General features: G+C 44.6%; 1 protein-coding gene across 6 annotated transcripts in view; it reads right to left on the reverse strand.

The window, feature by feature from the left end:
- Positions 1 to 24,840, reverse strand: part of MYO1D (myosin ID) — a 112,802-nt gene that overhangs the window by 36,188 nt on the left and 51,774 nt on the right. For 2 of the 6 annotated variants that reach the window (XR_010616758.1, XM_065699256.1), the window contains exons 17-21: positions 16,554 to 16,777; positions 15,283 to 15,427; positions 14,462 to 14,566; positions 8,706 to 8,819; positions 3,767 to 3,921 (exon numbers count right to left, since the gene is read on the reverse strand). Coding sequence is in view for 5 of the 6 variants with exons in the window: in XM_065699256.1 (XP_065555328.1) it covers positions 3,767 to 3,921; positions 8,706 to 8,819; positions 14,462 to 14,566; positions 15,283 to 15,427; positions 16,554 to 16,777 (743 nt within the window). In the remaining variant the exon portion in view is untranslated. Of the gene's footprint in view, positions 1 to 722; positions 828 to 3,766; positions 3,922 to 8,705; positions 8,820 to 14,461; positions 14,567 to 15,282; positions 15,428 to 16,280; positions 16,526 to 16,553; positions 16,778 to 22,655; positions 22,743 to 24,840 lie in introns of those variants that run through there. The other 4 variants (XM_065699257.1, XM_065699259.1, XM_065699261.1 and 1 more) reach the window with 4 other exon arrangements.

Here is a 24,840-nt window from a genome sequence, read left to right on the forward strand (position 1 = left end):
GTCAGCTCCAGCCACTGCTAACAATGGTGTCAGCCACTGGCACGGCTGAATCAGAGCTAAACACGGGTTAGTTGGCAGCAGTGACAAAGGAGAAATCCTATTAAATAGCAGTTTAGAAGCAGTTTCTGCCTAGCCCGCTTTTCCGAAGCAGCTCTCAACTCCTTCTGATCCCGTTTAGCCTACAAGAACCCACCAGCATCGATGGAAACTTCCAGTTAAAGAGTGCTCATCACTGGCACTGCTGACACCCACTGTCAGGTCCTGGATAATTTTCCTAATGTTCCCAAAGCTGAAGTGACAGATTAATTTGATAGCAGCGGCGGTAACAACCTCCCTTTGTGCAGAGGCTTTCTGCCTGAGAAGATGGTGATTTCCTTGGAGTGGGGCCGCTCTGTGAGCAGCACACCACCACACTGGTGTTCTCAGAGATCAGTTTGGGCTCCTCTTTCTTTCTTTGTCCCCAAAGCCCAAGAATATGAATTCCCCACCATCTCCTCCAGATTTCACTGACTACAGACAAGATGCTTTTGTTTTAACTCACATGTAAATCTATTCATGTCAGCAGTTAATCAAGATTTCTACAAGAGAAAGGCAAACAGCTTTAAAGGAAAAGAATGATTTTAAACTGATTAAAATCAGGACAGTTTGGATATCAAAGAGCATCTTTATAACAAAGCGAAGGGTTTTAACCTCTTGCATACCTGGTTCGTTTCTTTTTATCAGTGGAAGAAATTCAAACACAAAATACTGAATCGATTTTAATCAAACTGGATTCTCCTTAATGATTTGTGCTCCCCTGTGCTCAGCACTGAGCTGAAGAGTTTCTCCTAAACCAGCAAAATCAAAGCAGGTTGAATCTCCTTTGTCATTTTTTAACGGACAGCATCAAAAATACATAAAATCCTTGTCCTCACTGTTCCCAGTGGATTGAAAATGTGTATTTACAGAGTGTTCCTTCCCATCTGGCTGACAAACATCTCTGTGTTCATACCATTAACAAAAATCACTCCGTAGGCAGTGCTCTTGGAGCTCAACCTTAAACACCACTATTTAGATAATGGCAAATTTAACAATCTTTCACTTAAACATGTTTGCAGGAAGCTTTGTTTGCCACAGCACGAGCTGTTGCAAAGAGCAAAAACCCAGAAAAACCATTTGTAAGTTCTTTTCTCTGTACCAAATATCTTTAGTCTCCCCAAATTGCCTGCAATTCTGGTACAGTTTTATTCTGACACTTGATTTATAGAGTTCAGGGGGATTAAGGGAATACTGCAGTCATCTGAAGTTTTAAGCAACTCTAGTGAAAACAGTGTTTACGGCTGAAGATGTGAATACCAGGAAAGTAGTCAAAGTGCACTTTTACTTTCCAAATAAAGGTTTTTCAGGATGCCCAAAAGCAGTCTCCCCTAGGCTGGGCATAACGCAACTTCAAGCTCAGCTTTGGTCTCTCCTAAGTCCAGATCCTGCAGCCTCTGCTCCCTTGGTGCAATGCAGACCCACTGCTCCCCACCGCCCCCATCCCCAGACTCTGAAGTCTTTGGACCAGGATCTGCTTGTTTATAGCATTCAGCATAATAAAGCTTTAATCCCAGATATATCCCATGTGTGTATCCACATACACTGCTGAAGGTAGGTAAAGAAAGGTGCTGAGGGTTGTAAGGCTGCATTTCCCCATGCAAATCTTCCTTACACCAAACATTAATCATAGAGTCATAGAAAGGTTTGGGTTGGAAAGGCCATAAGATCATCCAGTTCCGACATCCCTGACGTGGGCAGGGACACCTCATGTAACCCAAGGCCCTGCGAGACTGGCCTTGAACACTGCCAGGAATGGAGCATTCTTCTATTTCAGTTTGTTTTGAAACTTTTTCTACAATGTCTAAACTGTGTCTTGCTGAAAATGTCCAAAATTCCCAATGCAAGATGTGTCAGCATTGAGTTCAAAGAGTCTGAGAAAATAATAGAACCTGGAAACAAACCACCTGAGTGAGAAGGTTTAGGTGTCCTCAGCATAGATGACACCACCAGCCTCCCCCTCATCTTTCCTACCCACTAGTATAGAACACCATAGGATTCTGCATGATTGTATTACACAAATAGCTGCAGTACCATTACCTACTACACTGCACATAACCAAGAGGAGCTGTGCAGCCTTACCCTTGCTAAAACCCCATAATAGGGGCTTCAGGACTGGGATTGAGGTGGCTGGAAAGTGCTTTGTATGTTCGGAGGAGCCTAAGTGTAACCCAAGGAAGCAGCTCCCCGTTTCTCTGTGGGAGCAGAGCTCTGAAGTCCCATTACAGGGTCAGACAGATTGAACTTTGGGGCTCAAGATTTTGCTGCTGAATCCATTTTCTTTTCACAGCAACAACTTTCTTACAGGGAGGACAGAGAAACCTGACACTTGCCATGAGGCACACGGTGACTTTCAGCTAATCCTGTTTCATGAGGAATTCCCAAAGTGCCTCTCAAGCAAGGGGTCAGCTAATCCCATTCACTGACAGGAGATTTTACTCTTTGAAAACGGAAAAGTGGCTGAAAACCAAGAATATTTCCTTTTATTTTGATTTCCAGGTACTGCTTTGAAGAGGGGAACCATGACATTTGGGTATTTGGAAAACTAACATGAGCTGTTCCTGTATATTACCATTAAACCAGTAATTTTTATTAGATGTTGGAGAAATATGTCCTTTTAGACCAGCTCTCCTGTTGAATGAGTTGGGCTGAGATTTGTCACTCAAAGCACTAAAAAAATGCTAATATATATATTAATATTCCAACCCTAATTTTCTATGATTCTATGATTGTTTAAAGTGAAGATTAAACAGCATATAAGTGTATTTCTTCTTCATTCTTCTACAGAATGGTGATTAGATAAAAAATAATTAGTCTTAAAGAGAAAAATGTCCTTGTTAACATCAGTATAAGAAATTGAAGATCAATAGTTTATATCCTTACAGGAAAGGTGCAATATTTTTGACTGATGGCCACACAACACAACTCCTTGAAATGAAGAACATATGCCTCCCACTGGGACAAAAAAGGTAAGTGCTTTGTAGGAACATCTGACCAAAAGGCACAGCAAACCAGGGCAGTCTGAACACTGAACATACAGGGTCTGGAGTGTTATCAAAGGTTTCACAGCTCTTCCCAGCATTAGAGATGTGTTATAAAGCACTGAGGAGCATCAGCTGCCTCAAGATGATGTCACCTGGTATGAAAGACCTCCAGCTACTTCACAGGGTTCCCCAAGTGAAGTGTGCTGCTTTACAATACCCATCATCTCCTGAGCCTTCAAGAGCAGCTACCTTTGAAATTCAACAACATTTCGGTAAAAGCAAAAGCAAAGAATGTTTTCTGCGGCTTTTCAGTACTGAATTGCCCAAAACAAATACTGGCAATGCAGAGAATTAATTTCTAATGAGCTTAGCACCTATCTCCAGTGGGACAGACAGCAGTGAGCTTCATACGGTAAGAAGTGGCTAAACCAGCATGCCCTTGTGTTCATATTGAAAATTACCCAGGGACCTAATATAACCTAAATTCATTCTCTTTGTCCTGCCACCTGTAGCTCAGCATGAGTATTTACCTGTAAAGACTCCTCTGTATGGGTCATAAATGGAACATGACATTGTGAATGGCAAAAGCCAAGGCTGCAGGTGATGCTGATCAACATCAGACCTCATGAGGATCTGTTCTGGGAAGTTTCTGATTTGACATGTTTTACATGTTTGAGTTTTCAATAAAATCTAATCCCAACACTGACCTCTTGAAGTGACTGGCCAGGACTCCCACCAGCTCCCCGATCCTGCTGTCATTAGAGGGCTCTTTACTGAAGAGACAGACAATGAGATCCTTGTTGTCTTTCGTGTGGAAGACCACGAGCTGGTCCTTTCCATTGGAGACACTCAATCCTATCAACTGTGAAGAAAAAGCAAGAACAATGTTATATACATTGATAGATCTTTGCTACTCGCCAGGAGTGTTTTTTCCTCTCCAAGATGCCCCCACTCGCTCTCAGCTTCTACTTCCACCCCAGAGCTCAGGGGACAGCAGCAGGCAGGTCCTCAGTACTGCTTCCACAAGCTGGAAGAGTCAAGGTGAAATAGCAGCAGGGTCTGCACTCTATGAAAAAGATGTGGACAGGCTGGAGAGGGTTCAGCTTGCTTTCCCAAGGGAAAACCAACAATAACCATTGATTTGGCCAACAACCACTTTCAAATTCACAAATGCAGCACTGGGAAAGCAGTGACATGCAGATAATAGACAAATGAGTTTTACTGAAAGCCCAGACATCTTCATGAACAATGTCAGTTGCAAACCACACAAAGCTGTGAGGATTCCAATATTTCAGCATGGATTAAGTTCCTGGTGTTTGGACAAACTAAAAAGGAGTGGGGTTTAGGTTTAGGGTTGGGGTTTTTTTGTGTTTGTTAGTAACTGCTCTTTGGCATATTAAAAGCTTTGTCTTCATCATTTCCCAAAGCCAATGCAGGGAATTTTGAGGAGTGGCAATCCAGGTATGCAGGCTACCCACATTCTCCTAAAAGTGAGAGGCACCAATACACCATTTTGTGGGAATCGAAGTCTTATTATTCCCTTCTTTATGAAAGAAACCTTCTATGTGACCCCACTGCCTGCATTGGAAAGGGTATTAGCACAAATGAAGCTGAAGACTACTCACTCCTTTCAGAGGCATGAATCATATTCAGACACAGCCTGGATCCCTGTGTTTGCTTTAGCAGTCGCAGCATAGTATGTCCAAGAAACCTGTTCCAGCTCTGGATGTGTAACACACACCAGACACCAGCGTCCTCCCAGAGAAGCACGATAAAACAGTACAGAGCAGTGCAGTGGATGAAACACTACCCAAGAATCACTTGTACTTAGAATCATAGAATCCCAGACAGGTTTGGGCTGGAAAGGACCTTAAAGCTCATCCAGTTCCAATCTCTGCCAGGGATGGGGCAGCCACAGCTTCTCTGGGCACCCTGTGCCAGTGCCTCAGCACCCTCACAGGGAAGAGCTTCTGCCTAAGAGCTCAGCTCAATCTCCCCTCTGGCAGGTTAAAGCCATTTCCCTTGGCCTGTCCCTGCAGTCCCTGATGAAGAGCCCCTCTCCAGCATCCTTGTAGCCCCCTTCAGACACTGGAAGCTGCTCCGAGGTCTCCACGCAGCTTCTCTTCTCCAGGTTGAACAGCCCCACTGTTCTCAGCCTGTCTTCATATGGAAGGTGCTCCAGTCCCTGAGTATGCTCATCCTTATCATGTTGTTGGTTTATTACCACAGCACAAGAGCCTGCCTGAACTACTGTAACTGCTGGTATCTGCTGTAACTAACTGGTCTCTGTAGAGACCTCCTCATACCAGTTGCACGATATCCCCAGCACAGGTGGAATTTATTCTCTACTGTTTACACTATTTTGAGGTTAGGAAATACTTCAAAACCAAGCTACACTTCATGCTCATATATTAACAGCTCCCTGGGTTTATAGTGTCCCTTAAAATTAATTTGCATGCTTAAATACCATCCCGTGAAGCACAATAGCACCACAGGGACTACTGCCATCGACGTTTTAAACGTGCACCGAGTGTGAAAGATGAACAAGTTGAAATGGCTTGAGTTGAAAAGCCTATTTAAAAATTAATTATTCAACAGAACTGTGTGAGGAGCCCAAGAGCCCTTGAAAATATTCCTATTGCACCCCTCCCCATCAGACTCTCTGAACAAATAAACAGAACACAAAAGAAATCATTTCAGAGAGGGGGCTTATCTCAGTATTTACAAACACTCTTATTAACTCTGCTTGAAGATCAGGAGAAAACACCCAGCAGCCACAGAACATCCTTCATTGTGCTCAGAGCAAGGGAGCTGCAAGATCCTTTCTGCTGCTCAGTCGCCTTTTAATTCCTTTCTGCCATTCTCCATTTTCTCTCCAGGTAAGAACAAAAAGCTAATTGTCTGTTGGTACTTCTGAGGCAACTGCCAGAACACTTGTACACAGCAAACACCCCAAAGTAGCATTGTGATACAGAGAAATAGGGCTTAGAGGAATCCTATTGTTTTGTTATCATTTGGCTTAGAGGAATCCTATTGCTTTGTTATCATTTGCACAGAATTCCAGATGCCTCAGACAGGACACAAAGCACCACGAGGCAGAGCCAGGGACCTGAGCAGCATTCCAGGCTGTGCTTAAACCATGTACATGTCCCCACGGTTAAAGGAGAAGGGCACTGTAGTGCGGTTTCTTCAGACGAAAACAAGTTTATGGTCGTAACATACATCAGCTGACTGTCTCCAATGAGATTTCCATGGAAACACCACCCCTAAGGATGCTGCCGTGTTGACAGGGTGCTTTTGGAATGCTGACAGTAAGCAGCACAGTGAACAGGCAGATGAATTTCAGCTGGGTTCACCTTTACATATTGGAAGGGTGATCCATCTTTCTCGGGGAACACACATCTTTCTAGCAGGACACATTGGATACACCAATAAACATCATGACTGGAGTAATTATAATCCTCTGCTTCTCAAAACTCTTCCTATAAGTTCTAATAATTGTTCTTTCCCTGAAAAAGGAGGAATCTCTATATCACTAATTGGCTATTACAGGTCTCTGTACACCGCAAAAAGACTGCCACGCAGGAAGTGATCAGGCATGCAGGAATATGGGAGTGTACAAGGCAGCTCATGAGGGGAAAGACAAAGTGTATTCAAATCAATAAGTAACAAAATATATAAGGTAACTACGAAAAGGAATGAAGAACTGCATAACCTGCTCTAGTGGAAGGTGTCCCTGCCTGTGGCAGGGCGTTGGAGCTGGGTGAGTTTTAAGGTCCATTCCAACCCAAACCAGGCTGGGATTCTATGAAATTTCCACTCTGGAATGTTATTCTGACACCTGTATGAGTCAACAAAAGGTTGTTTGGATGCATCCCTCCCCTGCAAAGAAAGTACTCCAGGACCCCTTCACATTTGCTCAGGTGAAGGAAACTGTTCGGTCAGGAAGCCTTGTGGTAGGTTGCTGAAAGGAATAATTGCACGTGTACAAATAAAGCTGATTTACACCTATGAAAATGCAAGTGTTCTAAAAGCAAGAAACCTTTCTGTACAGCCTACCAACAGGTTTGGTGCCAGAGGAAATGTGAAACAGACAGCACCATACAGCCTGTGCTACAGCACTCTATATGAAGGGATATTCTATATTACATGTATGTGTCTTGGGAAAAAAACAATTACTAATATTTCTATGCAACGGATATTTTATAGGTAACCTAAAATTGTATCTGACTTGCTCATTTCCTTCCACGTTTGAGGCCTTAAGGATTTCAGAGCAATTTGGGCTCATGCTGTCAGGGAAATGTACTCCAAAAAAGCTTCACCTTAAACCCCGCAGACACACAGGTAAAGCTGTGATACATACAGATGTCTCCATCATTACTGATGTAGGAAGTGAATTGCAGTGACCTGGCCATTCTGGGTGAGAGTGAAGAAACTTAATAGACAGAAATTGCGGTGGACAAAATTCCTCCTTGTCCATCCCAGTTCACTTTGACGCTTCACAAACCCAACCCAGACAGGAAAAGCACTCTGCTCAGAGCCTCTGGAGTTGAACAAGTCATTTTGCACAAGTGAGAATCAGCCATTTAGCAGTAGAATCTGCTGACGCTTCCATTTTGCACAATTAAGAGACAATGTCAGTGGAACAGAACATCAAGTGAGGAGGATGACCTGCAGCTGCTGCCTGCCTGGCAGCAGTGTCTGTTCAAAACAAGAGATGCTGCCAGGGAGAGAGACGTCGCTTTGATACAGGCAGTGCTCTCGCTGGGGACAAGCGCGTCACTCCAGCGCGCTGCAGTGGATGACGGGTGCGTGGCCACCAAGGAGAGGACCTATAAAGTCAACACTATGCATACAGTTGGAGCAAATCCTTCACTCCACATTTCCAGACTGGATTTTAGCATTACCCTAATCCCATCTCTGCTCTTTTAGCAATACAGGGATGTCACATTTGTTATTTCTCCAAATGCAAATATCCCAACAAATCTGTGTGCATTTCCAAGCAACTCGGCCAGGTTCTGCAGGTTTAAGATAACAGTGGCAGTGTTACCTCAGGCTGAGGAAAACAAACAAGGAGTTGAATCCCCACTCCAGGATGCTGAAAAGCTAAGATGAGGTTTTCTCCCATCCCCCTTCCTCCCAGTGACAATCTGATGCGATGTCACTGGCAGCTAAACTCTGCTACCCCGAAGGGCACATACCTCACTGTAATTCCAAATTTAGCTTTGACAAGATTTACATTAAACATGAACAAATACATTAAAAAAAGCCAAACATGCCAGGAAGGATCAAACAAACCCCCAGAGACACAGAAACTGTGTCATGAGCTGCTGTGAAAAGCTACCCCCCTTATGGGGCCAGGATTTTGCAGCACACAGCAAATAAAAGCCAACAGAAGAATGAGCAGAAGACGGAGTAATAAATAGTTTGGGTTTTAGCTTTTATTTTATGCATTGAACTTAAAAGCTAATATGACGTATTGGTGTTGCAGTTAATTGCACTGTAACCATTCTAAAGACATTAAATATATTAAAAAAACCCAAGGTATTTTTCTGTGTTATGGGTATGAAAACGGAGCTAAGAAGTAGATTTCACCCTCATGACTAAGAGAGCCCAAGGATGAGGTTCCCCACTCCTTGTACTTACATTATAGAGGGGGATGGTCTTCATCACTTTGTACTGCTTCATAGGGTCCATCTTATACAGGTGTCGGTCCGTAATGAAAATTGCTCTGTCCTCCACCTTATTAAAGCGATTGACCTGCAAAGCAGCACATCTTCAGTCCCACTGATCACTGCAGGAACATGCAGAGTAGAGCTCTACAGCAGTAAATATACCAAACTCACACAGCAAATGCACAAAACTCCCAGAGCTCTTCAACAGGTTTTCTTCACTGATTTACAACCAGTGAAAAGGGAAGAGGGATCCCATAATCCCATTTTACAACTAGAGAAATACAGTCTTGGAGAAGCAGCATTCTCAGGGTTACCCAGCAGAGCTGTTAGCAACCTGGGAAGATCCATGTCTTTAGTCAACTGAAGGACAGATGCTTTTCCTCAGCAGTGTTCAAACTGCATCTCTGTTCACCAGCAGACACCAAGCCCAGGCAGATGGTTGTTGCTCCTACACTGTGTATGTGCCTTCATAACCCCAAAACCACAATGCTAATAAACCACTATTCCCACCTTATGGAATTAGTGTGGTTGATTGCAAAAACAGAATTGGGAGGAGCATGTTATGGCAGGAAACATACATCAGTTTCGTACCCTGGGGTTGTATCCACATCATTTGCTCATATCTCTTTTCTAACCACTGATCATCCCAACTCATCCCAAATACTCTCTCAGGCTTCTGGTACCGCTTTGCTCCAGCAAGTGGGATTCTCACAGAGGAACACACATCTCACTAACATCCCAATTCATTTGTCCAGGAAATACTACACCAAAGGAGAACCTTTGATGCCATCTAGACTTTGAGCTGCCCCAAGATGCTGGGTACTGAATAGGCACAAGGCAAGATGCAAAGCTTTAACTGAAGTAAGTGAGAAAGTAGGACACGAAGTAGAAATTGTTTTCCACTTCAGGCAAAACTGGAGTCATCGGTTTATCACATTCACAGAGAGAGTTATTAATCAACTGAGAAGGGTAGACAAGGGTGAGACGTGATGAGGGGAGGAACATAAATAGGATTTTCCTAGGTGAAGGCAGCAGACAACTGGAAAACTTACATATTCTCAGGCAATAGGCAGCAAAGTAACAAAATTCAGAACAGATAAAGGCAAAAAATGCAAACTGGAGAGTTCTATGACAGCTTTAAATCAGCAGCCCCAGCTCAGGAAAGCTAACTGCAGATGATTTTAGACAGCTCTGGATAGATCTTGGGACAAACATGTGAGGCAGCTGAAAACAAGCAAGGCATCAGCATGGGGAATAATGTCCTGGGTGAGATGGTCTCACTGGGAATAGTGCATGAAGCACCAGGATGGTGAACTTGGAGGAGACTAATGGCTCAGAGAAGGTGAAGAACATGACTGAGGGCCTGGAAAAGCTCACAGTAAGAGATGCTGAATAACTGGAGTTATTTTAGGAGGCTGATGAATGGGAGAAAAAAAAAAAGAAAGGCTATGGAACACTGAATGGCCCAGAGGAAGAAGGTGAGGAGTGTCTGGTGCCACACACTGAGTTGTTTGAGCAGAGTAGCACAGGCTCCTCACACCGTAATTGGGGTGAGCAGCTTACAACACACCATGTTCCGTGTCTTGGGAGTTTAAGCAAAGGCTTCTCCAGTGTGGGGGGCTGTGACCTCAGAGCTGCTGCTGTGACCTCAGAGCTGCTGCTGTGACCTCAGAGCTGATGCTGTGACTTCAGAGCTGCTGCTGTGACCTCAGAGCTGCTGCTGTGACTTCAGAGCTGATGCTGTGACCTCACAGCTGATGCTGTCCCACCATGCTTCCCACACATGGCTTTTTTTGATTTATTTTGAATATTTAAAGAGCCTGACAACACAACCTGTTCACTGCTGTGATCCTGTTTGTTGCTCCTATCTCCATCACAACATCCTGCCTGTTGTCCATGTCCAGCACAGATCCCCTGGTGACAGACAGTTCAGACTGTGCAACCAGAGACCCCCAGCACAGGAAGACCCATCCTGGGGCCAGGAAGCACACACAGCCTTCACAAGACAATGTAATGCTGTAGTAGTTCTATAAGCTTGTTTAAAATTCCACTTCTTGTGGTTACCCATCGTTTTTAGTGTTCACATTCAGCAACAAATTCAGCTGAACAGCTACAGAGAGGTACCAAAGGGGAAGGCCAGCAGCTTACCTCACCTGAGAAGCAAATTCTCACTGCTCTACAACTCATGTCCTTTCCAGCTCTTCCCAAGCCACTGCTTCTGGTGCCTCATGCACCTATGGTGTATCTATGTATGCTATGGGTTTAGAAGGAAATTGCCATGTTGGGAAGCAGCACAGAATAGATTCGGACAAATGCCAGCACCATTGCAAATGCCACTACTCTTTTGATTTTGTAGGAGTGGAGGCAGGCCTTATGTTCTCAGATACAGCTTCCACCCTTGTGGAGACCAGCCCTGCCTGGCATTGTGTGCTCTGCACCTTCTGGGGATTTTTTATTTATATCTTTGTTGATCCAAATGGGAATCAGCCTTATTTTAGCTTCTTGGCTAGCTGATGGGGGAAATGAAGCAGAAAAACCTTCAGATGAGCTTTTCAGGTCCCTGCCTGTGGCCTTGAGACACTGCAGGGTACTGGCTTTGGAAGAGATGGTAATCTCAGGGGAGCTGGGTGCCACAAATGACAAGGGAGAAAGCAGGGAAAAAAGCTCCCTACCCTCCAAAAAGAGAAACTGTTGTTTCCTTGGTAATCCAACAAAATCCGGTGCTACACACAAAATACGCATTTGGTTTCCCAAGGCAAAACCCATGAAAATTCCCTTTGAAAACAATGAAGAGCACCACAATATCCCGGAAAGATGGATTTTCCACAGGCAGAGATGACCTGCTTCCACTATACCTACCACGAGAAAGCTAGAACACACACCTCCCATCAGTAAGACTTCCAAGGCTCTTCACAGCCCTTCTAAAAGAGCTATATAAGCTTCAGTCCAAACACATTCACCCATTATTATTCAGCTCAAGCTGTTGAAATGAAGACCCTGTGCTCTTGAGCTAAAGAAAGTCTCACCAGCAGTTCCCAGTACTTCAAGAGCAGTTCCCTGGCTGGCAGGAGGTGGTGTCACCTCCTTGGCTTAGAACAACATCAATCATCAGCTACAAAAAGCCTGTCTCAAAGAACTTAATGGTTAACAAATATCTTAGAGGTCATAAGTTATGTTCTAGACATAAACAGGTTTAAATGCATGAACTCCAGGCTTAGCTTGTGTCTATTCCAACTGCCCAATACTTATTCCTTAATGCCTTTTCAAAGGAAGAGGTGTATTAGACTGCAATTATCTGAAAGATGGAAGGTGGAGACTCCCTTTGCACACAATCACGTAGAAAAGACAAGGGATGATGGGCACAAGTTACTCCTGGGGAGATTCCAACTGGAAACAAGAGGAAAATTGTTCACAATGAGAATGATCTGCCATTGGAATAATCCCAGCAAAGTGGTGAATTTCCCAGTGTTGGACACTGTTATGATTTGGCTGGACAGGCTGCTGGGCCATCTACTCTAGGTCATGCTTTGCCTAGGAACATTGGACCAGATGATCCCTGAGGTCCCTCCCAAACTCCCAAAAAGGGAAGAATTTAGCAACTGGAAGAAACTCCCCCTGTAGCACACCACCAAAGGCTGAACCTCAGACTGCTGTTACTTTTGGGGTAAAAGACAGAATGCCTCAGCTTGTATTTTTGACTAGAGAAACACCTTTGCTTCAAAAAGGCAGCTCAAGATAGAAATTGTTTTATGTGAAGAGCAAAAGAAGGTTAACGCTGTTCTCAGGGTAAAGACTGTGCTCTTGTAGTCAGACCATGGAGTCACGCACGGGCTTTGCAACAGTTTTCACTGTTGCTTAGTCTGCAAATCCCATGTTCAAATTTAAGGCATAAGAGAATACCTAAAGCATCGGTTGGAAAGTGAAATGCTAAATCCTGAAATGCCAAATCTTTGTCTTGTTAGCTTTCAAAGTTCAGGATTGTTTGTCTTCTACCCTTTGCTCACTTCAGGCTTGCCTGGATATTTCTTGTCCATACAAGAAGGAAGGCAAATCGTTCACTCAAATAGATATTACATCCAAGCATGGATTTGGAAGGGATCATTTGCTTTTGAGTTTAAACACGTAAATGGACTAAAATTGCCAGGCTTACACACATTGTTAAAGATCCTACAAAGTTGCAGACTTGTCCTCAACAGCAACGCTGAAATTATTCTATCTATTTGCTGGTGGAGAGGTGCTCCTACTGATCCTTTAAGGCCATCATTTTCCTAAAGGGGATGTTGTATTTTCCCTAAATTTAGCTGTATTTTTCTGTCCAGAAAACACAGATCATTAAGACCAAAGATCAAGAAAAGTATTAACGACTTCAAAGACTTGGGCACAATCAGGTTGCGAATGAGCAGCAGTTCTCAAGGCTGGGTTGGATGGGGTGTGGAGAAACCTGCTCTAATGGAAGGTGTCCCTTCCCATGGCAGGGGGCTGGAACTGGATAAGCTTTAAGGTCCCTTCAATCTAAACCAATCTGGGACTCTGATTCCCCCCATGCCAACTTACCCATCACCCACCTTTGCTGATGATCTCAAAGGTATCCCTAACTAAGCAGGCAATGGGAGGATTAAGCCTGACCTCTGATAGAAGAAAGTGACCAACAATTTAACCTTTAAAAAGATCAGAAAAGAGACTAAACCACACCAGACTGCAAGTCCAGAACCTCTCAGTCTCTGCAGCATTTTCTGATTTCAGCTGAGCTACACTTTTTAAGCACAATGGGAAGCTGAAGCTTTTTTCCTCTCTGAATGCACTGAAAGTACCTCTCAGACTCAGGAAGAAATCTCATTTATGGTAGGTAACATCTGTTCCATCTCCAAACTGCTTTTATTATGGAAGCGCTGGGGCACCAATGCAACAAGTCCCAGCAGAGAATGGATTTTTACAGCAAAGTTACACAGTACCAGGACGGACAGAGGCCTGTTTGTGTGCTCAAGGATCTTTGTATACCACAAGCAATAAAACCCCACTCAGACACTTGCTTAAAGGCAGCAGCTCTGTGCTTGCAGTTACTGACCAGGACAAAGTACGGATCTGTACTTCTGAAACCTGCCTTCCCCGATGCTTTGTACAGGAGACGGTCCTTCAGGGCTGATTCAGAACCAAGCGAGAGAAACAGAAAGACTTAAAAGCTTCAAACTTGCGTAACAACAATCAAAATGAAACTCTCACACCAGATACATGCATATCATACACACAGAGCCTGAGAAATTCCCTTCCCTGGCATTCCAAACCCATGCAAGCCAACAACTCCTATGATGGCATCTTTAGGAAGTGAATACTGTATTTTTCCAATTACACCAATTTATCTAGAGACAGCAACATCCTGGGCCCAGTTCATTCAATGCATTAGAAGAGGAATTATTTTGTTTTCAGCCTGAAGTGAAAAAAGGTGAAAATTTCTCCTGTGTCTCCTTGTCCCTAATAGAACAGTAAGAGATTTCTTATTTTATATGCACAGAAGCAACCTGAATCAAGCCCCCTTTGGTGCAATAGGTTCCAGGGTGCGTATCCATCATAAAATCACTAACACTGCTCCTTGAATCTGCTTGGAACTGCTGCCTGTTAAAGCATCTCCAGGATTCCTCCCTCAACCTGGGCTTCCCAAGGTTTCACCTACATCACAAGAAGCTTCCCCAGGCAGCCCATGCGCCTGCAGACCACACACATGCCCGTTACCTTGCGGACGTGACAGGAGAAGAGAATGTTCATGTACTTGTCCTTCCGTTTCAGCTCGTTGGCAACAGGGATGAAAGAGCCTGTGGTCTGAGGGTTGTCTGGTTTCTGGAACAGCAAAGACAGGCACGTAACTCTTCTTGCTCACCACAAGTAATTGTGTTAAATCCCTGCTGGCCCGAGGACTGCAGCTGCACCAGCTTGTCCAAAGGCTTCCTCATCAAAGAGCTGCAGAGCATCTATTTGCTTTCTGAAAGAAAACCCTGAACAAAACAAACTGCTTAGAGGAAGGATGGGGTAAAAGGAAGCAATGCAACTTGCCTAGAGAGAACTTCTTTGTTCCTTTTCATTTTATGTTATTTCTTAACATCCCATTATATCTTATCCCTTATTATATCTTAGCTTTACACTGATTTCTTCCCTAGCTTTAGCCACTGAAGGGCCAGCTGATGGCATTACTCATTATTTTTCATGTTGCTTGCAATGCTCGAGCTAGGCTCAGCATTCAGGAAACCCACTCCCAGTGCAGTAGAAGTCAAAGATTCTGAAACTACATAAACTCATTTACAGAGGAAATGTTAAAGTACTTCTACCCCTTCAGGAAACCAGTAGTCACTTTTCCAAGTGGCAGCTGCGCAGTAGCAGTGGCAAGAATAGAATCCCAGAATCCCAGACTGGTTTGGATTGGAGATGACCTTGAAGCTCATCCAGTTCCAACACTTTACCATGAGCAGGGTCACCTTCCACTAGAGGAGGTTGCTCGTTTACATCTTTTTAGCATCCTAAGCCCCAGCCACTGTGTTGATCACTTCACTTGTACTCACCAGGGCGATGTAATTCCCCTCCCATGCTCTTTGTAAGCCAATATCAGCTCTGTGACCCTTCAACACTTCCATGGCAGCAACCTTGGCCCTCAGTTGAGGTAGGACTTCTGGTGGGACGCTCCGGATGAGTTCACCCGCTCTCCACCTGCCACAGAACGCCTGAATCAGTTCCACACTGTATCACACACTATGGGGACCTCTCCCAGATCAGCACAACAAGAACAGCCCCAGCCTACCAATATTAGGGGGAAATGAAGTCCCTCCATTGCATTCATAAAGGTGAGAACGACAGTTACCATTTTAAAGTCACATAATATCATCTCTGATTCCTAACAGATTTGGCTGGTACAGTCCACATCCCATACCCAGAAGCCAAATACTGGCACATCTGTTTGCAATAAAGCTCTTGAAAGCCCATTTTTTGGGCTCATATACAACATCGTTCTCCTTCAATAGCTGAATGTGGCCCTACGATTGAAACCTAACCAGCTGTAACAGGGAACAGGGCAGAGCAGCCCATCCGTTACTCCATACCACACTCCAGCCTTCAGCAGCAACACCAGGTCTCCAGGATTAATGCTATGGAAAGTCTTTTAGCAACACAAATGTTGTAGTTATGGTAACTGAACTTATTCTGGAAGCAGATAGGCTGTGGATGGCTTTCAAGAGACAGCTGGGAAAAAACCCAAGGCTGACTTGATCTAGTACTGGTGATAATTCCCCTTCAAGCAGATGGCTGGACTGGAGATCTCTAGAGGCCCCATCCAGCCAACATTTCTCCCATTGAGCAACTTCCAGAAGCTGTCATTTTTCAAACTGGAATTGTAACTCCTTTGCCTACAACTTACCAGAGACAAAGTCATCAGCTTTCAGATATTAGGTTGTAATAAGGGCATAAATACTTTTATTTTATAGAATGGAGAATGAGTGAACAGGGGAGTATTGCTTATTCTACTGCAGAAAAATACTGGCTTACTATAAGAATTCTCCAGTAAGTCAAGATTCCTTTTCTGCTCCCCCTCATTTAACAGCACCAGCTCCTTTCCTGTAAAACCAACCAGAAACAGGCCAAGGAAGGAAATACAATGTCCATCCTGACTAAATCTTTGAAACAGAGTAATTACTTGTGTGCTCAAGGGTACCAAAAGCCACTGACATCTTCATCTGTGACATCCAGTTAATGTTCTGTCATTTTTCCAACTTTCCTGGAACAAGCAGTAGCTGTTCTCTCCTCTAGGTTAGACTGAAAAGACAAGAGGTTCCCTTTATACCTATGGTAAATGGTCTGAAGTGCCTCTTCAAACCGGCGCAGCACCTTGGGTGGGGTGGGCCATGGCACGTGCTTCCCATAGTCCTTCATCTGCCTTACATTGTGGAAGCGTCGTGCAACCTCCCGGATGTAGGACTTCACTTTGTAGCGGCGGTAATACTTGAGGATGGTGAGGGCAGCCTTTGTCCTCTTGTAGCGAAGGCGAGCCAAAGTGCCCCGCCAAACCTGGGAGCAGGGAGAAACACCTTTAGCCATGAAAGGCAGGGTATTTTTTCCTTTCTGTACTCCTGCTGAAATCCATCAATATATTAGTTTTGTTGTCAAGAAAGTGACTTCTCTGGGTCAATCAAATGCAGTTAAAACGTCACTGAAAAAAACGCTGTTGTGTACCCAGAAACAATTTAAACTCTGGCTAAAAAAAAAAAAAAAATTGCTTTGAAAATATTTTTGGGAATATCTATTCTGGCCGTGCACTGAAAAGCAAGTAAATAGGCAAATGATACTACAGCGACATCCTCCCAGCTTGCTGCATGCAGAGTTGCTGCGAGTCATCTTTGTGCCTGGAAAGCACCACAGGCAGAGAGCACCCATGTTAAAAGAGCCTATAGGGACAGGAGAAGAAGAATGGCTTTAACCTGCCAAAGGGGAGATTGAGATAAGCTCCAAAACCCCTCTCCAGCTTTCTTGTTGGCCCCTTTCCGTATTGGAAGGTGTGGACTGGTACTAAAAATCTCAACGCTACATGAACATAAAATACTATGTAACATTTCCTTCTTCATTCTTTGGAATCATTGGACAGTTTGAGGAAAAGCAGCATCCTCTGCATCACACATGCTGTTCTTAATAGTCACTTTCAGCACACTCAGTTGTAACTGTGGTTTAGTTCTATATAAGCTCCAGATCATAAAAGAGACACAAGAACTTTTCCATACAAAGGGCATCAGAGCTCCTGAGAAGCTCAGGGCTTCCTGAAGCCACAAGCTAAACCAGCTTGCACAGGGCAAAGATTTCACCCGAAGTGTGTGAGGCTGATTAAAAACTAAGCACTTCCAGGTCTGAGGGCAGATATATAAACTACGAATGAGACTGAATCAGCAACTAGGATAAAATAACTGAACACCTAAAGAGCACCAAAGTAATTTGTGCCCTTTTTAAAAGAAAAGGGAAGATGACTTGGATTGCTTGAGACATTTGAACAGACTCAAGAGTCACAGTACCTCAAGGAAAGTGTGGTCAGTAAACAAGATGAACTGGGTAAAAACCTACTGCCAGCTTCTCATGTTTTCATTTATTAAGAATAGAAATGAGGAACAAAGGGTTCCAGTGGTAGCTGAGCAGTCTTCTGAATGTTACAAAGGAGCTCAAGACAAAAACTGGCATGGTAAATTTGTGTAAGCTGTTGAAGGCTTTGCAGAGCTTCACTTCTGTCATTTCTCCTCCAAAATATTTTGAATCGTTTTATAGATACAGAAGGCCTTGATTTTGCTTCCTTGTGCTGGAAGCAGGCATGCTCTTGAGGAAGGGCTCTTGCTGGGGTTATTCTTTACACCAGTCAGACCCCTGGAGAGCAAAGGCACAGTAACAGATCACCCCGATGTTGTATCAGATGCGTCGCTGCAGAACTTGGCTTCCCAGCAGGAAGTGTCACAGTTGCTCCAAACATCAGCCTTCCAAATCCAATTATCCAGCCGAGGCATGCCCCTTGGCTGCATGTGAGCACTGCAGTGTTCACAAAAAGCCTGCCCTCAAATCAAGTTGTCATAACTGGATAACCTCACTCCGAGTAAGGCCCTTCCCAACAGCCACAGTAGCAGCACCTCCCAAAAGAAAGCCAAAGAGAAGAACAAACTTGTCCCAGAGAATGGCGTACAAATATCTTTAAAATTGTTCTCCTGGCTTGGTGTTTTTCTTTTGAAGCCCAGGCTCATCTGTGCCCTCACCAGCTCACATCCCTGCCATGCCCCCTCCAGAGAAAACTTCCCCATGAAAACAATACAAGAGAGAATGGAAAACAAGCACATGGGCCCTGCAGAACACAGGGAAAACCAGCAGGCCAGCCTGGAATGCCAAGATCACCTCCTTGTAGCTCTTCCATGGCAAAAGGGATAATCTACATTTGACCTAAATGCTGCAGTCTCTGTGTGTGGGGAAGAAAACCCACCCAGCATACAAGTGAAACATATGAGGGAGCAAACAAATGCCCAGGATGCAGCAAACAAACCCAGCTCATCTAAATTAAACACCAGGGTTATCTTTTCTGAGCAGTTCTGCAACTAACTAAACCCTGAAAACTATTTCATGCTCTCTGGAACACAGCACACCTCCTCCCACCGGGCCTCCTTCACACTAGCCTGAGCTGCTGCATGATCAATATTTCATGCTGCCCTAGCACAAACTGCCCTCTAGGCATCCAAACTGCAAAGAATAAACCAAAACCCAGCTAGAAATTCACACAGGCGTGAACCTTCCCGCACAGCTTTAAAGGAACTCAAACAGGAAAGGTTATGAAATATTTAAGTCAATAGTGCAGAGCAGAAGCTGCACTAGGGCTGCCCCAGGCTCCTTGGAGGCACTGCACTCTAACTGCTCAAAGCTGGAGCAGGCTTTAATCAGACTATTGCTGATTGCCTTTTGAAAGGGGGCACCTCCTTGCAGAGCACGGACAGGATGGAGCAGGAGATGTTCACCCGCAGCACCCACCACCCTGTCCACCCATGACTTGTGATCTGTGTTTTCCCAGTTCAAACCAGTTCACATTCCAGCAAAGGTCTGAGGCAAATTGATTTACATCAAAGCCTCCCCATTCTCACAGATCACACTACAGAGCACATAAACGGCGAGTGGGAAGAGCTGCTTCATTTACTAAAAGCTGTTTTCTCTTTTCACATGACTCAGCTGAAAAAACTTCATTCTATAGCTCTGTTTAAGAGAAACAATATTCCATAAGCCAGGAAAGTGAGAAGGGTCCCACTTGGAGATTAATTAGATTATACTGACAGGATGTGTCCAATAACACACAATGGAAGGTGTTGTGAGCAAGTGGCACACGTGAGCCCCGTGCACGCTCCCGCCATGCTGCTGCAGAGCCTCTGGGCTTTCTCCTGCAGCACCTTCTGCTGCTCCACAGTGGCTGCAGCCAATGTGCTGCTGCTCCCAGCCTCCTGCCAGGCCAAATCTGAGCTGCTGCAGCTCAGCCTGAAAGCCTCCAAAAAACCCTTCACCACCCTACTCATGTGAGTTTCCAGGTCCATTTGGTGCCCCTAGTAGTGCCCTGTTGGCAGTGCCCCACTGTCCTGAAAAAGGGCACTCACCCCATGGCTCCATCGTGGTGGCACTCTACAGAGTATCTTGCGCCTTGCAATGAACAGGGAAGGAAGATGCTGGGAGAAAGGAGGTAGCTTTAGATGAACAGATGGAGAGAACTACCAAAGCTCCTGTATTAGAGAAGTAAACATTGCAATGACCAGAACAACACTTCTGCTATTACAAGGCAGGAGCCTTCTCTCATCCAGTGAAAACTCCAGGTACAGTTTTTCATGCTGAAGGTGTCAAATACAGGTAATTTCACCATCTTCAGTGTTTACTGCTGGTAAAGACCACAAGGACAATCAGAAGCACAGGACAAACTCCAAACATGGAGCAGTTAAGTAAGCTAGGACACTTCTTCTCCGTGGGAAGAGAGGACCTGAGAGGGGATGGTGCAGACGTCCATGAATCCCTGCATGAGGGGCGGCAAGCAGCACAGGAGAAGCAGTCCATCAGTCTGCTGAGAGATCAGATTGGCCACAAAGCAACTGGCACTGTCAACACAGGGGATACATCCAGCTCTCCATTTTACTTGGTCCTTCACAACACCCACTGCTCCCCTGGAGGGAGCAACTTCTCCCTGCCAAAACCTCTCAAGATCACAGCCTCAGTTCACACTACAAATCCACATGGAATTATATACCTATTTCCACTTATATTCAGAACTTCACAGTTCCCTCAGGATGGTCAATGCCCCGAGTCTGGATGGCAAACACATTGCATCACCTTTTATTTGGGTCACTGAATGAAACCCACATCAGATTGCTATTACTCATCCATAATTTGACATGGAAACACCTTCTTTGTCAGAGCAAAAGCTTCCCTTGTGGTCAATGCTTCTCCCTGCACTGTCCTTCAAGGACTCATGGGGCTGAGAAGAAAGGGCAGGTGAAACATTACATGATGACAAGTCAGCCATGGCGCTCTCTCTGCTCTTCCCTGCTGGGGCTGGAGAACGTTGCCATGGAAATTGCAGCTGCGAGTGACAGCTCTTGGGATAAAAGCTGCTGCAGACCCTGCATGGGGATGGGATGGAGATACCACTCGGCCACGGTGGGACAACCGTGGCGTGTGGCTCTGTCTGGCTGCCCTGCACAGACCCCCAGGGCTGGGAGGGCTTCTGGGAGCTCTGGTGAGGAGGTACTGGGTTGCAGGGCAGGGACAAGCGCTGCTTCCTCTGCATTAGGCAGCAGAGATTTAGTGAAGTGATTACCATCCGCAGCTGTAGTGCTCTGATAAAATTACACTGAAATAGTGCACTAAATTATATTGACAAGATACATCATCTTTGCATTCTGCACGTGCTGGCTGGGCTCTTTTCCTTGAACAAAGCACTGTTCTGCAAAGCTAATGAATCTGCGGGAACATTTCCAAGGGCAGAAAAAAGCAAGGGAGGTTTATGGCAGCTTTATTTGATTTTATTTTCATCATTAACATTAGAGCTGCTCCATTTGCATTCATGAAGGTGATCATAGAGATGGCAAGACCGTAAGTATAGTAAATAAACTCAAATGCAGAACACAAAATGCAGGGATGTTCTCAGCTGGTGCTCCTAAAATGACCACTCGATTTGACTCCAGCAGTGCCGTCTCCACTGCCATATGGGTTTGCTAATACTGGACACAGCTCTCACTTGGTAAATTCTCCTGAAGCCAGCAAGTTGCCACAGTTAAATCACATCTGCTTACTGACTGGGCTTGGTCTGAACTAAAATGACAGCCTGGAATCTCACTAACATTTGATCACAGAAGAAAAAGGAGCGTTGAAGATAAATTTAAAGGAGGAGCCATTTAGGAGATGTGGAACAAAGGAAAGTAAAATTATCTCCTTCCACTGGAAGTCAGTTTTAATTCAATTTAACCAAACTCGTAAGCAGCCAGCTCTTATCATCATTAAACAAAGGAATCAGCATCATGTTAAGGGTTAAGGGTTACTCACATGATGAAGCTCTTCAGATAATTACTGAATCTCTCTTTGAAAGGCTTGTGATTTGTATGACAGCAATAAAGCCCTTAATATATGTAATTAGAAATGAAGACGTTTAAAGAAATGTAGACATTTAAAGCTACCAAGAAACAGAACGGCTAAATGCAGATTCTTCTTCCATTTAAAATCATTCCTGTGCAGACAAACGTTCCTGGAGCCCAGCCTGTGATCAGCTGCTTTGAAGGCTACGCCTTACATCTTCCCTCAGTTTTTATCACACAAGTGCCTATTGTAAAAACACCACATTTTATCTCCAGTTGTCTTTTCCTTTTCCTAAATTCAAATGCAACAGAAGGCTCAATTATTTTTTAAAAGATCAATTTAAACTCTTTCCTTTGAGATGGAATCGCAGTTTTCCTCACTCAGCCTCTGTTGCTATAGGCAAAACTAAAGGGAAAAGGAGCAAGAATTAAATTTCCATGTGTGTTTTCAATGAACAATTGCAAGCAAGTAGTGAACAGAAATGAAGATACAGGCAAAACTGCCCAGAGGTTTGCAGAGCACAGAGAAGGCCTCTTCACATCCTTACCCTGATTTGATTTTGTATTGTGTTGCTTGTTCCTTCTGCAGCACTGCCAGTCTCCAACTGCCCCATCTACTGGCAGCAGAACGTGGCGGGTGCATGAGCACGGGAGTGACCTGACACTGCTGAGAACGAGATCTAACAGTAAATCCAGAAGACCACAGAAAGTGGAAAGAAAATGGAAGCATTTTCCAGATTTAACACTGTACAAGGTCTCTAACTACATACTTACAGACACAACCCAATGCCCGCTCCTTGGTTGACAAGTTGTGTGGTGAGCATTTCCTCATTTGCAAGCGTTTCTTGGCTTTAGTTGCAAGCTCCAGGACTCTGAAGAGCTCCTCTCCATCACTCTGCAAACACTGCAGAGCCTGGCTGAAGAACATTCAGTATGAACAGAGACACAGGTGAACCACAGAAAAGGAGCTCTGGACACTCCGCTTTCCTCAAAGTCTTCAGTATCTTGAGCACTTCCCTTTTCCCCACAGTTCTTTTATCAGGCAAATTAGAACCTCTCAGAGAAAGAGGACAAAAAGATGGTGCTACCTGTCCTGTTTCAATCGTTTTGGCAGAAGAGAAAGATGCCTCCATGCAGAGTTGTATTAGTCTCTCCACTCCAGGGAGAGGAGAACAGAGGGCAAGGAGTTGTGGAAGCAGCAGGACAACAGGCACCAGCAATTTAATTTTCATCACTTTTGTTGATTGTGGAACAAGAGAAACCCCAAAAGCACTGTAGTTATTCTATGTATAACCCAGCATGTCCAATGTCACACAAAACCACTAGAGCAAAGTCCCTCACAGAACCGGAGCCGATCCATTATTCCTACCCAGGTACTTATACAGGCAAAAATCTTCAGCCCTGCTCTCCTCCAAGGTTGCTGAGTCCAGATCACAGCCCAGACCGTGCAATTCTGAAGCTGCCATCTAAAGAAGGGGCCATCAGACTCACAGAAACTGGCATGTTGCTGTTACATTGTGCCTCACACTGGTGGCTTTTAGCTGAAGGAGGAGCCCAGTGCTCACCTTGCAGCAAGCTGTCATCCATTTTACAGCACAGCCAGGCTGGGCCTTTCAAATCATTCTTCAGTAACTGTACCTTCCACTTGCAGCAAAGGTCACCTCTCAATTCCTCAGGCATTTAATTTGAAAACCAGGGTCACCTGGGAGCAAGGTGTCCCCCCTGCAGCTTTTTTTCAAGCAGGAACTCATTAGCTTGCTCATACCAGCACTGGAAGAGACTCCAGATTAATGGCATGACCCAGTGAACTTGCTGAATGAGGCAAACGAGACCAACCTGCTTAGAAAAGTGGCTGCAGATGGGGAACTCCTCCTGAAAAACCAGAGTGTGGTGGAACTGCATCTAACAATCCAGAAGAACCTACCAGAGGTATTTGAGAGAGGTCCCACATAGCAGACCCATTGCACTCCAAAAGAATAAGACAGAATAAGCTTTTGGAAAAGCATGCTGCTATTTCCAGGGAAGAGACCTGGAATTCAGTCTTCCAGTACCCAAAGGGGCTACAGGAAACCTAGACAGGGGCTTTGGACAAGGGCCTGTAGGGACAGGACAAGGGCAATGGCTTTAACCTGCCAGTGGGGAGACTCAGGTGAGCTCTTAGGCAGAAGTTCTTCCCTGTGAGGGTGCTGAGGCGCTGGCACAGGGTGCCCAGAGAAGCTGTGGCTGCCCCATCCCTGGCAGTGTTCAAGGCCAGGTTGGACACAGGGGCTTGGAGCAAGCTGCTCTAGTGGAAGGTGTCCCTGCCCGTGGCAGAGATTGGAGCTGAAGGAGATTTAAAGTCCCTTCTGACCTAAACCAGTCTGGGATTCCATGAAAAGGAATCAGACCAAATACCTGGTAAACACAAGAAATGCATTTCACAAAACTATTAAAGCTTGCAGCAGGAAAATTCTCCTTCAGGGTCTCTTCAACAAAAGTGATTTAGGCTTAGGAAGTTTGTGCAAGTTTACATTAACTGCACAGATTTAGAGCACACTTTTTCTCTGTGAACTTTTTATACCCATCTGTCAGCAGTTTCTATTTCTGGTGGGCAAAAAGGGTTTCAGAAGTCTTCTTGTTTCCTGAGTTCCAAGATTGACAAAGAAAAATGCCATTTTAAGAAACATGTTTCTAAAACTATTGCACTAGTCAACAGTCCCTGCTAATGACAGAGTCAGTTCCACCATTTCCGTGGCTCTGAAAGTCAGAAGCTGTTGCTCTTTACCAGACAGGTCACACTCATACAGAACACAGTTTTCAGCAAGTACTAAAAGCAGCTCTTGTACTTTTATCCCTCTGGTGTATGTTGGTTTTGAGGTTACAAAACCAGCTTCTATTTGTTGTGGCCCCAAAAAGCACCCCCATGATTTCAGAGCTGGCCAAGTCACAACAAACTCCCGTGGCTCAGAACAGTCCCTTCTAAGCAAAGTCTCAGAATGTGTTTGCCCTGAAGTCACAGAACATAAAACTGCTTAA

This window comes from Lathamus discolor, chromosome 20, assembly GCF_037157495.1.
Source record: "Lathamus discolor isolate bLatDis1 chromosome 20, bLatDis1.hap1, whole genome shotgun sequence".
In the NCBI taxonomy this organism is placed as follows: domain Eukaryota; kingdom Metazoa; phylum Chordata; class Aves; order Psittaciformes; family Psittacidae; genus Lathamus; species Lathamus discolor.